At 35.9% G+C, this 13966-nt stretch overlaps 1 protein-coding gene across 6 annotated transcripts in view; it reads left to right on the top strand.

Moving 5' to 3' along the window:
* The window catches only part of STK33 (serine/threonine kinase 33), a 173485-nt gene that overhangs the window by 148575 nt on the left and 10944 nt on the right, over nt 1-13966 (top strand). For all 6 annotated transcript variants that reach the window (XM_073808595.1, XM_073808592.1, XM_073808590.1 and 3 more), the window contains one exon: nt 1694-1888. In XM_073808595.1, coding sequence (XP_073664696.1) covers nt 1694-1888 — 195 coding nt within the window. The remainder of the gene's footprint in view (nt 1-1693; nt 1889-13966) is intronic.

Below are 13966 nucleotides of genomic sequence, written 5' to 3'. Positions count from 1 at the left end.
TCTTCAAGTTTCTACCCAGAAGTGATACACACTATTTCAAATCACATTTTACTGGTCAAAACAAGTCATATCATCATGTTCCAAAAGAGGTGGAGAAGCAAAATTCTACCATGTGCCTAGAAGAAATGACTCTAGATCCAAAGAGTTAACTTGTAGAGAGTTTATCAGGGAAGAGCAATTGAGGACCGGGATTACAGACATAGATGTCAGATTGTCTCTGTTTTCTAATGAAAGAATTAAGTTGAGGCAAAGTTGTGTGTACTAGTATTCCAGGAGCCTGGACACTGTGGGTTAGTGTTCAAGGTCATGATGAAGCCAGGAAGTTATAATAGAGGCTAGATGAATCACTGGGGTCAAGCAGAGCTGTTGACAGAGGCCTGAAGATCAGAACTCATTCAGATGAGAGCTCTGAGACTATCTGCCGTTCTAAACAATTTCAACTCCTTTTTGCTCTCTGAGACTTCATCTGTGCTTCATTTAAGTTGACAACATCTTTGGAAGTTCTGGGATACTTGACGGAGATGACTGTCAACTTGAGCCTTGACGGAAATGTAGGCTACGGGTTGGCAGAAGGCATAGTAAAGGCATTCTGGGAGTAAATGGGTAGAGGCTGCAGAAGTGCAACCAAAAGTAGGATGCTATAAAAGTAGTAAGAATACAGACCTTCTTAAAACAGGATGACGTAGAAGAATGACAGGGAACGAATAGCATAATGATCCTCATTTAATTATTACTATTCCATGCTTAATATTTGTCTGTGTCTTTAACCACGAATATATTGAACTCTACAAATCCTCAACAGTGTACTCAGATGGCTGCCCTTAAGATGCCTGGCCTCGTACTATTCTGTATCACTGTTGCTTAATGCTTCAATCCACCCACATATCAAATTAACTTAGATCACTCCATAGTTGTTCCCACACCTAAACGTCCTGTTTTAATCTAAATGTGATCCAAACTTCTTGTCCAAACTTTCTCTACTAGTCTGAGTTAGGAGCAAAACTATTTAAGGCATACCTAGTCTAGCAGGAGGCATTTAAGAATGCATTCATGCATTTCTTGGCATTAAATGGAATATTATATTTGAGAAAAATATAGTTAATATAAAATGGTCAATTTTAGTATGGTATAGCCACATCTGGGGTTAAAACAGTGCACGGAATCCATTATAATCAAATGACCACATTATATCGAAATCTTCCAGTCAACCAAGAGCTTTCAAGTCAAACATCTATATTCTTGGACACGGCACCGGACTAATCAACTGAATTTAGATTTTTTACCTAAACATTTTGATGTTATATAGGCTTACCCAGTAGACTTTGGGCAACTTCTTTCATTCTTTCAGCTTCCCTATTAATTTTCTAGGAACGGCACTATAAGGGGGTCTTTGGATTCCAGGAACTTGCCCTATGTAGTGGTTCTTTCACACAAGCATGCTGCACTATTCTTTTAAACCAGAATATTCTCCCATCCCTAAATTTTGGCATATTGTAAAAGTATTAGTGAAGAGGTCTGAGACGTGCCAGTACAAGGAGTATGCTCAAAAGGGCATCCAAAGTTTTGCTATTTATTCAGCGTTATAATTTTTCCATGTGACTTACTGAATTTGTGAGACTATATTACTAAAATATGTAAGAGTCTTCCGTTTTCTAAACTGTTTATAACACCAAAAATTCATTGTTAACATTAGGGCAATATACTTTCTTCGGCGAGACCAACCAATGTGCTAGAAATGATGAAAGAATGGAAAAATAACCCAGGAAGTGATGAGGAAAGTACAACAGATCAAAAGAACAACTGGTCCGGTCAAGAAAAGCTGAAAGGTTACCAACCCAGCAGAAGTATCCATGTCAGGAACTCTTCAGATGAAGAGGAAGGAAAACAGGTAGGAAGAACCAACAAAACAAGTAGGAAGAACCAATTGTTCCATTTCTCCAAACTGTAAAATACCTTCACAACACTTGGAACATTCTTTTGCAACTCTTTTTTATTGTTGGTTTTTAATGGTTTGTAACAAAGGAGACCTGCATGATAAAGACAGTAAAGTTCTTTCCTCCCTTGAAACTATCATGATTTAGCAATGTGGCCTACATGCTTATTTTAGGATCCATGATTATATAGGGCAGGAGTCTGCAAATTCTTCCTGTAAAGGAACAGATAGTACATATTTTAGGCTTTGTGGGCCGTAATAGTCTTTGTCACAGCTTCTCAACTCTGATGTTATAGCATGAAAATAGGCATAGGCAACAAATGAATGAGCATGGCCATGTTCCAGTGAAACTTTATTTACAAAGACAGGTGGTGTGCCAGTTTTGCCTAATGAGTCACGATGAATAATTTTTGTATTTTACCAGGCTACACAATTTGGAATGGGTTTATGTATTACCTAGAAAAAGACTTACTAAATTATCCAGTTAGTCGTTTCCAATTTTATGGTAGCTAAAACTGTTTGTATAGTTTTATTATTTTACCTTATTAGATCTGAATATAGTTTTATCATTTTTGGTGAATAAAATTTAGTAACATTTTGATTAATTCTAGATTGTGTTCTGCTAAATTGATATCCTGACAATTTACCCAAACCCTTTTTTTTCTTTCATTTCTGTGTTTGAGGAAAAATTGTCTGCATGTTTGTTCTCTTTCTTGTCTTGAGATCTAATCAGCATATTTTCGCTCTTCTTTAATGATTGAACATGCTGCCAGTGGGGGCTGTATTTACCTCCGGAGAGCCCAGACTTCTTGTAAGGAGTTGCTGCCTTTCTCCAAGGCCTAGAGACGGGCAAGTGGAGAAAGGAACTGAGAGGGTAAATCCTGACCCCCAGCCAGGAAGGTGCAGCATGGCTGGCCCACTCCGTGCCATGCTAAGAATCCTGTCAGAAATTTGCAGAAAGAGACCCAGAAGAGCGATCTGGTTGATTTTTATTTACTCATTGGGAACTTCTTTGTCTACTTGATAGCAAATGTCTAGATAATAAGCTTGACATTTAATTATTCAGATACTTTGAAATAACCATATTTTTACCATAATATAAACATAGGTTTATTGACTCCCTTTCATCCTCTCTAGTCTGTTAACAACTCCTGCAGTGCTTAGCAGATGTGTGTATTTTATATTCTTGTTAAAAATATCCTAAAAACCCGATGTTTGCATTTCCTCATATATAGTTTGAAAATTTTCCTGTTAGCTGACTTGGCATTTTATACACACATATACATGTGCACACGCACACATACGTACGCATACTCACACACATATACATACACACATGTATATATACTCACATGTATACACATACATTACACGTATTACATACATGCATCTACTGTATACTCACATATATACAAACACAAATCCATACATACACATGCATATGCACATTGTCTTTTGTAGTCTTGGATTCTGTTTGGCACTGAATCTGACATAAAATATCCTTGTGAACCAAATGTTTGGTTGTCTTCCATCTCCTTTTTCATTGCTCTGTCACTTGTCTCCACCATCCTCCTCCTCTTTCCCCTGCAAGTCACAGAGTGATGGGACTTGCCATGCTGTTCTCAGCTACTTCCAATTAGGGAACAGAAGAATTGGAATTTGAGGTTCTTGTGGATGCTAGAACTATACTCAGTGGATTGAAAATTTAAGAATATAGATTTCTACTCATCAACAAGAAGAACTTTTCCACAATCAGAGCTCACCTGCAATAGCACAGGTTGGGCCATGGATAATAAACCCTACCTTTCAATCATTGGAACCATTCATGCAGACTCTGGAAAGCTACTTGTTATAAATGCTGTAGCAGGAATTTCTCCAAGACGGGTAGGAGTTTGCCCTGGATGTCTTCTAAGGGACTTTCCTGTGCTTAGGTTTTGGCTGTGATATCTTGAGAGGAATATCTTACCTTATTTGGGAATTTTTCTGAAAATTGTTACCCCTTAAAAGAAAGACTTCTCATCCATATTAAATTTTTCACTGATTTTTATGAATAAATATGTTACTTTGTTAATTATATTGAAGTTGAGTTTATGTTAAGAAATTACTTCTTTTATTTTTTTCAAATCTTCATTAACAGTAAATAGTAGAGTATAAGGCCTAACGTGATAACTGAAAATAGCATAGGCCATTTAGTCTTGAGTCCACACAGGATTCATATAGTAACTAATATTCTTAAGGGTGAAATTTTAATTTTATTAAAAATCATTCTACGAAGGGCTTCCCTGGTGGTTAAGAATCTGCCTGCCAATGCAGGGGACATGGGTTCAAGCCCTGGTCCAGGAAGATCCCACATGCCGCGGAGCAGCTAAGCCCGTGTGCCACAACTACTGGGCCTGCACTCTAGAGCCTGCAAGCCACAACTACTGAGCCCATGCTCCTAGAGCCCGTGCTGTGCAACAAGAGAAGCCACCGCAGTGAGAAGCCGACTCACCGCAATGAAGAGTAGCCTCCGCTCGCCGCAACTAGAGAAAGCCCAAGCACAGCAACAAAGACCCAACACATATAAAAATTAATTAATTAATTAATTAATTTTTTAAAAAGAGAAAAAAATCACTCAATGAATATTGAAATATTTCTCATGGGAAAAATTTATTTGTTAAAATTAGATTATATGGATAATTTGATATGATAAATAATTTATACTTACGAAATTAAAGAGGTGTATATGACTCTTTTTCCATTAAAATATTTGAAATTTGGCTTTACTTTAAGTGGAAATCTGCCAGCAGTTCCTGCTTTCCATTGTATCATTGTTCTGTCTTCTGAAGAATCTCATAAATCCATTTAGAGCTCCTGATTTTGTATTTCTCACAAGCCAGTGTCATCATATTTTTTAGATAAGTGGCAAAACACTTGAAAAACCAGCAGAGAAAGTGAGGAATTATTAAAAACCAAAACAGTTGAACTAAGCACCTTCCTCTTTCTCTGAGTAACTGTTCCTTAGTTCCAAATGCCCTGGGCATTATGGAAAAATACAGTGTGTATCTCCTCATTTTTCATGTTTGGACTAAGGTATCACACTTCACTTTTTCAAACTTATTTTTGACTAGTTGACATTTGTTAATGTCCTTTTTTTTTCTTTTCATTTTTTTCTTTTCATTTTCAATTTAGGTAATTGCGTTTTTTGAAGATAGAAGTGTTCTCTCTTATATATCTTGTTTTTTACAGGCTGAGTACATCTAGATAACGTTTTGTGTTATTGGTAACCCTCTGAATTCCCTACAATGGGTTCTTAATCTATTCTGTCAGACAGACCCTAGACTTAATTCCTACAGCAGCATTTACTCATCTTCAAATGAGACACTTAGCAGACCATTGCTTATTGCAGGAACATGCCTTTCGACGTTCGATTCTTAGTGATTTCCGATAAGTAGTACGGTACTTTCATTGTTCATTAAGCTCAGAAAACAATTGAAGAGAAATGAATGTCTGTAATTAAAATGCACCCCCCCCATAACCATAGAGGGAGGGACTAGCAACTCTGGATGTGATAGAAGTATATTTGCATTACAGAATTCTTGCTTCATAAAGGAAAAACTTCTTAGTTGTTAAATTGTTTATTGAACACAGTCTTGAATATACTTGTTTAGTGAAAATGGAAGATTTTTGTGATCATTTTTCTTGACTGAAAAAACATGGCCTTTACAGAATCATAGGAGATGGTATGTGTAGCAGATACTTTATCTAGTCTGGAAAGTAGAAAGGCGAGCTGGCTTAGAAGCTTTGAAAATTATTTTGATCAATGAAATGTATTCATTAGCAGTTCTTCAAAGTCAAGGAATATTTGAATTTAAATAAGATTGAAATTAAACGGTTGAACTATGTGGTATATTGACCTGTTGCTGTGAGGAAAAAGTCAAGTTTTCTTAGTATTTTAGTTGAGTAAGATAAAAATTTTCTTTTCTTAACATATTAAATCTTAGTTCCCCGAGCCCATGTGAATCATGTGAAAATTTGGTGGTGCTTCCATGTTTCTGGCACACTTTTACACTCCAATATTGAAGCATTGTAATCTAGCATATATGCCCAAGCATTCCATTTAAAATATCCTACTGGTTAAAAGCACAAGCTCCAGATCTAGGCTGCCTGGATTCAAATCCTGGCTTCACCACTTATAAGCTTTAGGACCTTGGGCAAGTCTCTAGGCCTCTGTTTCCTCATATCTAAAATGGGAAAAATAATGACATCAACCAAGGACTAAATAAAATCATGCATGTAACACTCTTGACATATAGTAAGCACTCATTAATGTTAGCTATTATTAATTTTATTATTATGTTGCTAAAGAACTTGCATAGGATATTGCTAAAATTCCATGTTCTTTCTTGTCTGCTTTAAGGCTCCTTTGGGCATAGGTGTGGGAATAAACTAATGAACAAACTAAGAAATATCATTTTCAAAAGTGGTAAGATGATGCTTCCAACCTCGTTTGCCCTCTGAGTTTGGTGAGATCCCTAGGGCACTGTGGTAGATTGGATTATTTTTCCCAATTATTTAAAACCTCTGTAAGGGATCTGTACATTCATACCCTTTGCCATGTGGTTTTTCTCCCTATTAGAGTAGATGTATATTTTCTCACCTCACTAATGTTGATCTTAGCTATATGACTGACTTTAGCAAATGAAATGTTAAGAGGTGTGATGTAAGCAGAGACCTTAAAATTGTTTGCATGATTTAGCTTGCTCTCTTGTATTTCTGCCACCTGACATGAGAAGAACATGACTGCAGAAGCCACAGTTCCTGGAATTATGAAGATCTGTGAACAGACTTGAACCCAGTACAAAGCCTGAAGTCTAGCCTAGCACCACCAAGCAAAAATTAATGTTTATTGTTATAACATACTGAGACTCTTACAGTTCTTTGTTAGGTAGTTGTACAGAAAAGAGTTAACATAGCAGGCCTAAACTGCTATCCTTGAAAAGGCCTGCTTGCCAGGTTGGCCCTTGGCTGGCTTTTGGGAACTTAGATTTTGGAACAGTGGCTACCATTAACTGATAAGAATGATCAATTGTGCCTAAACTGTGCAAACAATATGGTTTATGCTGAACACCTGCTTTCCTTCTGGGAGTCTGGGATTTTGCTAGGTGCTAGGCAGAGGTTGCCTACATGACCAGCTCCCAATAAAAGCCGTGGGTGCTGAGTCTCCTAGAGCTTCCCTGGTTGACAACATTTCACATGTGTTGTCATAACTTGTTGCTGGGGTAATTAAGTGCATCCTATGTGACTCCTGGGAGAGGACTCTTAGAAGCTTAAACATGGTTTCCACTGGACTTCTCCTCAAGTGTCTTTTCACTTTGCTAATTGTGCTCTGCATCCTTTCACTATAATAAATCATAGCAATGAGTACAACTATATGCTGAGTTCTGTGAGTCCTCCTAGTGAATAATGGAACCTGGGGACCTCCCAAACACAGTAGCATAGCTGCAGCAATAGCTGACTTATACAGGTACTAGTTATTCATTGTGCTAACATGAATTTTGACCTGTTGTTGTTTGATCTAATGCTATTGGCAATTCCCGTTGCTAGTTTGGATTCATAGGCTTCCGTAAACAATAAGGCTTTTGTCTGTACTTCTAGTCCCAGTAGAATCTCCTATGTAAGGCTTAGGTTTCACCACGGGTTTAGCCAGACGTCTATGGTTGAAGGGATATATTAGTGAATCCTTTCAAATCATTTCCCTGCTCTCCCAAGCCTGGCTTCTGCTCAGCTCCCCTTAGAGATTATAGCTTCTAGTATATGCTATGTATATTTTCCCCTGTGGAGAACCAACCCATTGGGTTGGGTTATAAAAAATATTGCTTCAATTTCAAATGTATTAATTTGGTTCCACTCATCTCTTATCCTGCCTTTATGCTATAATTGTCACATGTATTACATCTATGTAATTATAAACCCTACAAAACAATGTTTTAATTTTTGCCCTAAATAGTTGTATTTCCAAGACATTAAAAGGAAAATTGTCTTTTATATTTACCCAGATATTTACCATTTCTGATGCTCTTCTTTCCTTTCTGAAAATCTAAGCTTCCATTTAGTATCATCTCCCTTCAGCCTGATGAACTTCCTTTGCATTTCTTGTATTGCATGTCTGCTAGTGATGAATTCGCTCAGTTTTCTTTTATCTAAAAATGTCTTTATTTTGTCTTAATTTTTAAAGGACGTTTTCTCTGTTTACAGAGCTCTGGTTTGACAGGTAATTTTGGTCCACACTTTAAAGATGTTATTCTTCTGCCTTCTGGAATCCAGATTCTCTGATAAGAGGTCACTGGTCATTTGAAATGTTCTTTTTCTATATGTAATGTGTCACTTTTCTCTGAATGTTTTCGGGATTCTCTCTTTATCTTTGGTTTTCAGCAGTTTGACAATCGTATTGCTAGGAATGTGCTTCACATTTATCTTGCTTGGGATTTGCTGAACTTCTTGAATCTGTATTTCTGTCTTTTGCTAAGTTTAGGAAATCCTGTGATTACTTTTTCCTTATTTTTTTCTGAGAGTCTTAATTACTGGTATGTTAGACCATTTGATATTGTTGAATAAGTCCCTGAGGCTGTATTGATTTTTTTCAATCTGTTCTTTAAATTGGATACATTCTATTGATCTGTCTTCAGTTTTACTGTTTGCTCTTTTGTCTCCATGTTCCTGTTAAACCTATCTGGTGAATATTTAATTTCAGATATTATATTTTATTCTAAAATTTTCATTTGGTTCTTTTTTATTATTTCTATTTCTTTATGGAGAGCTGCTTTATTCACCAAATAAATTTTCACTTTACATCATTGATAATAGTGATGATAACTGCTTTAAAATCCTTGTTTGCTAATTCCAATATCTGGGTCATCTCAGGGTCTGTCTCTATTGATTGTTATTTCTGTTGAGGAATTTGAGGAATTTTGGATTGTATCCTAGACATTGGAAATGTTGTGTTGTACCGGCTCTTGATTTGACTATGTTCCTCCAAAAAGTGTTGACCTTTCTGTTTTAGCAGGCAATTAGTTGATTGGATAAAAACTGAAAATTGCCTCTTAGCCAGCAGTTCAAATCTTAGGTTGGTTCATTTATCTTTAGCTGAGCAGAATTTAGGATTCCCCCTTTCTGGCTATCTCCTTTAAGGAATTCCCTCACTATTCTTTGGTGTCTGTGGTTGCTTTGAATTCCATCCTTTAGTTCTTTAGATCAGAGAGAGAGAATTGTGAAAGCATCTGGGGTAGAGGGTGGGGGCACGTTGTCATCAAAGGAGCAACTTTTGACAGCCCAACAGAAATAATGGAAGCCAGAAGACAAAGGAATTATATTGTTAAACTGCTAAATGGAAAACAATACAAAACAAAAAACCTGCCAACTTGGAATTCTGTATCTGGTGATAATTTCCTTCAAAGATAAAAATAAAAAGGTTTTCAAATATGTAAAAGACGAGAGAATTTTTACCAGCCTATCTTACTATAAGAAATACTAAAAGAAAAGTTTCAAGGTGAAAGAAAATGATCCCAGATGAAAGTAACTGTAGGAAAATATGAAGGGCATTGGCAAAAGTAAATATGTGAGTAAATATAAAATAATGTTGACTGTTTAAAACAGTAGCAAAAATAATAAGAACTAAGCTTTCATCTCAATAAGCTAGAAACAGAACATCAAATTAAGCACCCTCCTAACAAAAATAGTAGGAAGGAAATAATTTTTAAAAGAACATATTATGAATCATTTAATGCTAATACATTGGAAAACTTATATGAAATGGTCAAATTCCTTTAAAATACACCAAAACAGATACACAAAAATAGAAAATTTAAATAGTTCTATTCTTATTTTTTAAAAACTGAATTTGTAATTGAGAACTTGCAGGTGTAGAAAACTCCAGTCCCAAATGATTTCACTGTTAGTTCTTCCAAATATTTAAGAAGGAAAGAGGAGAAAGCTTATGACACAAACTGTTGAGACTATTTCCCAACTCATTTATAAGGAAGGCATAACATTATGATCAAGTGTATAGTATATTCCAGGAATGTAAGTTTGGATTAACATCCAAAAATCCATCAATGTAATTTACCATATTAATAAGTAAAGGAGAAAAGCCATATAGTTATCTCAATAATTTTGAAAAAACCATTTGATAAAATTCAACATTCAAGCATGAGAAAAACCCTCAGCAGATTAGGGACAGATGGGAACTTCCTTTTACATACTAAGGGATTTTTACCAAAAGAAAAGAAAACCCCTCTAAAGCTAATATAATTCTTAATGGTGAAATATTGAACACTTTTCCACTGAAGATAGGAGATAGACAAGGATGTCCTTTCTACTTTTTTTTTTAACATTGTACTACAGGTCTTAGCCAATGCAACAAGGCAAGTAAAAGAAATAAAATTATATAGATTGGAAAGGAAGAATAAAACTGTGGCTACCTGCAAATGCCATGGTTGTGTACATAGAAAATCCCCAGGAATCTTCAGAAATTGAACTTAAAGTGCAAGATGCAAGATTTGTATACAAAACAATGAATTGTATTTTTATATACTAGCAATGAACAATTGGAAAACAAAAGCTTTTTAAACCATTTAACATATTATTGTAAAACATAAAATATTAGTGATAGATCTAACAAAATACATGTGAAATATATATACCAACCCCCACACCATATTGCTGAGTGAAATTGAAGAAGGCTGACATATATGGAGAGATATACCATGTTCATGGATTGGAAGATTTGATACTATTAAGATGTCTCCCCAAACTGATTTATAACTTTAAAGCAACCCCAAGTGAAATCTAGGGCTTTTGCTTTTCTGATAGAAATTGACAAGTTGATTCTAAAATTTATTGGGGAATATGTAAGACCTAGAACAGCCGAAATAACTTGAAAAGAACAAAGTTGGAGAACTTATATGATCTGATTTCAACATTTACTGTGTAGCTTCAGTAATCAATACAGTGTGATATTGGTTTAAGAGCAGATAAATAGGTCAATGAAACAAAATCGAGAGTCTAGAAAGAGACCTACACTTATGAGGTCAGTTGATTTTTTACAGATATTTCAAAGCCATTCAATGGAGAAAGGATAGTTTTTTCAATAAATGGTGCTAGAATAATAGTACATCTATATGGGAAAATAATAACTTTGACCCCCCCCCAGCTTACACTGTATACAGAAATTAGTTTAAAAGCCAAACTATAAAGCTCTTATGAGAAAACATAGGATAATATCTTCCAACCAGAGAGTAGTCAAAGATTTCTTAAAACACAGAAAGCCCTTTAAAAATGGACAAAATAGACTTCAGCAAAAGTAAACATATTAGCTCATCTAAAGCATATTAAGAAAAGAAATAGGCAAGCCACAGACAGGGAAAAAATATTTGCAATAAACATATCTGACAAAGGACTTGTATCCAGAATATAAAGACAATTCCTACAACTCAATAATAAAAAGACAACTAATTTTTTAAATGGCCATAAGACTTGAACAGACACTTCAGATAGAAAGATATATCAGTAGTCAATAAGCATATAAAAAAAGTGCAACATCATTAGTTATCAGGAAAATGCAAATGATATCAGGAAAAGTTACAATGACATATCACTACAATCTTTCTAGAATGCCCCAAATTTAAAAGGACTGACAACTCGAAATTTTAGCAAATATTGGAGCAACTGGAATTTTCCTACATTGCTGGTGGGAATACAAAATGGTGCAGTCCTTTTGGAATACAGTTGGGCAGTTACTTATAAAGTTAAGCATTTACTTAGCATTTACCCAGCAATCCCAAATGTAAGTTCAAAAAAGGATTAGTAGAATATGTTTATAGCAGCTTTATATAAAAAAAGCCCCAAACTGGGAACAGCCCAAATATTCATTAATAGAAGAATGGATAAACAAATTGTGACATATTCATACAATGGAATACTGCTTGACAGTAAAAAGGAATGAACTACTAATACACAGATGAATCTCATAAATGGTATAATACTATGAGAATCTATAACTATCTCAATAAAAATTTCAGTTAAAAAAAGCATGTTGGGGCTTCCCTGGTGGTGCAGTGGTTGAGAGTCCGCCTACCGATGCAGGGGACACAGGTTCGTGCCCCGGTCCGGGAAGATCCCACATGCCGCGGAGCAGCTGGGCCTGTGAGCCATGGCCGCTGAGCCTGCGCGTCCGGAGCCTGTGCTCCGCAACGGGAGAGGCCACAACAGTGAGAGGCCCACGTACCGCAAAAAACAAAACAAAACAAAATTTAAAAAGCATGCTAAGCAAAAGAAACAAGGCACAAAAGAGTACATACTGTATGTTATTTTGTTTATATGAAGTTTTAGAAAAAACAAAAGTAATTTATGTTGAAAAATGTCAGAACACTTATAGCCCCAGGATGGGAGGGAGTTGACTGGAATGTGGCATGAGGGAACTTCTTGGGTAATTGTTCTATTTCTTGATTGGGGTGTTGGTTATATAGCTCTATGCATTATCAAAACTCATCAAACTATACTTTTGAGATTTGCACATTCTACTGTATGTAAATTATACTTTAATTAAAAAGAAAAGAGAGATATTTATATCTTTCTCTAATTTACAAGTTAGATTTTGTTTTCATTAACGCCATAGAAGGCCCTGCTCTTTATGTGGGTAGGCTTATATAAGAAATCTATGTTTGGAAGTCAATTTCTCTTCTTCCCTTTGCTTTTTTTTTCCCCTTCCTCTTCCTTCCGAAAACCACAGGAATGTGAAAGAAAGTGGGTGACCATTGCAAGTAAAACTATAGCTGGAAACTTATATCCGAATATTCTGTCACTTGGACCTTGTGCAGGCCTATAATTTGAATGTGTGACTCTAGAAATGGTTGCTATGGTGATAAACCACTTGACTTAAATAGCATGTATTTTACTCAAAATTTAGAGAAATGGTAACAGTTTCTAGTAATTGTGCACTGGTATTAACTTGCAGGGATATGCCTAGAGCTTACAGGTTTTGCATCCATTATCACCAGATGAGTTCATCAAGTTGAAGTTATGCCAGTGAATAATGAAATATGTGTGTTTAGCCCATTTCTTCTGGTTATATATCTCCCCTTGCACACATGGAACCCCCATTTCAAGATTAATAATATCATCTGGAGAAATCAGGCCCAGGGTGCTGAACCACAAAAAGATGGAACCAGAGGGAACCTTGTAAGGTCATCTTTTCTATCATTGTGCCTCTAGTAGGAATGACTATTCTTCAGCAGTCCCACATGGTAAGAGTCTGTCAAAGATGAGGAACAACTGAAATGCTGCTTGGGGGAACCCCTGGTGTAACCATCCTGACTGCAGCACTCAGAGATGCTGCCTAGCTTCCCAGTGCTGAAATCTTACCCCTTCTGCATTTTAAAATTGTGATTATGTGTGTGTGTGTGTGTGTGTGTGTGTGTGTGTGTGTGTGAGAACCTCCACTAGCACATCAGTAGCCTGTCTGTAAACCTTCTCTGGTCCCTTTATATCTATTCAGACTGGTTGCAGTATTTCAGATATGAATTCTTCATGATAAATAAGGATAGAAGAATTTTTTTCTTTGATTTCTAAGATGCTTTCTGATGATAGCCAGGTTCTCTTGGTCACTGTGAAATGGTATATTACAACAGTATCTTTAGAGAACAGTTTACAATTATTTTTAAATCCTCTCTTGGAAAACAGTCTACAGTGTTCTTTAGATCCTCTTTTGGACTGATAATTATGACCAACAGTCTGATAATGATCATTTAGATAGACTCTTTCCCCCTAGAACTGAATATTGAAATTCCTCTCTCATCTTTCTCCCGCTTTGTACAATCTTATGGGAGCTCATCACCTTCTATACGCCTTTCATGACCTGGAAGATCTTAGTAACTTCTATAGCCTTGGCAATTTCACTTTCCATTTCTCTGGAAATTTCACTTTCCATTTCTTACAAAACTGTAAAATTGCATCAGTTACAGCATAGATCCCTGAAGAATCCCATCAACTATGAGA

This window comes from Tursiops truncatus, chromosome 8, assembly GCF_011762595.2.
Source record: "Tursiops truncatus isolate mTurTru1 chromosome 8, mTurTru1.mat.Y, whole genome shotgun sequence".
Taxonomy (NCBI): Eukaryota; Metazoa; Chordata; class Mammalia; order Artiodactyla; family Delphinidae; genus Tursiops; species Tursiops truncatus.
The sequence above is the reverse complement of the archived record's forward strand: the minus strand, read 5'-3'. Positions and strand labels throughout refer to the sequence as shown.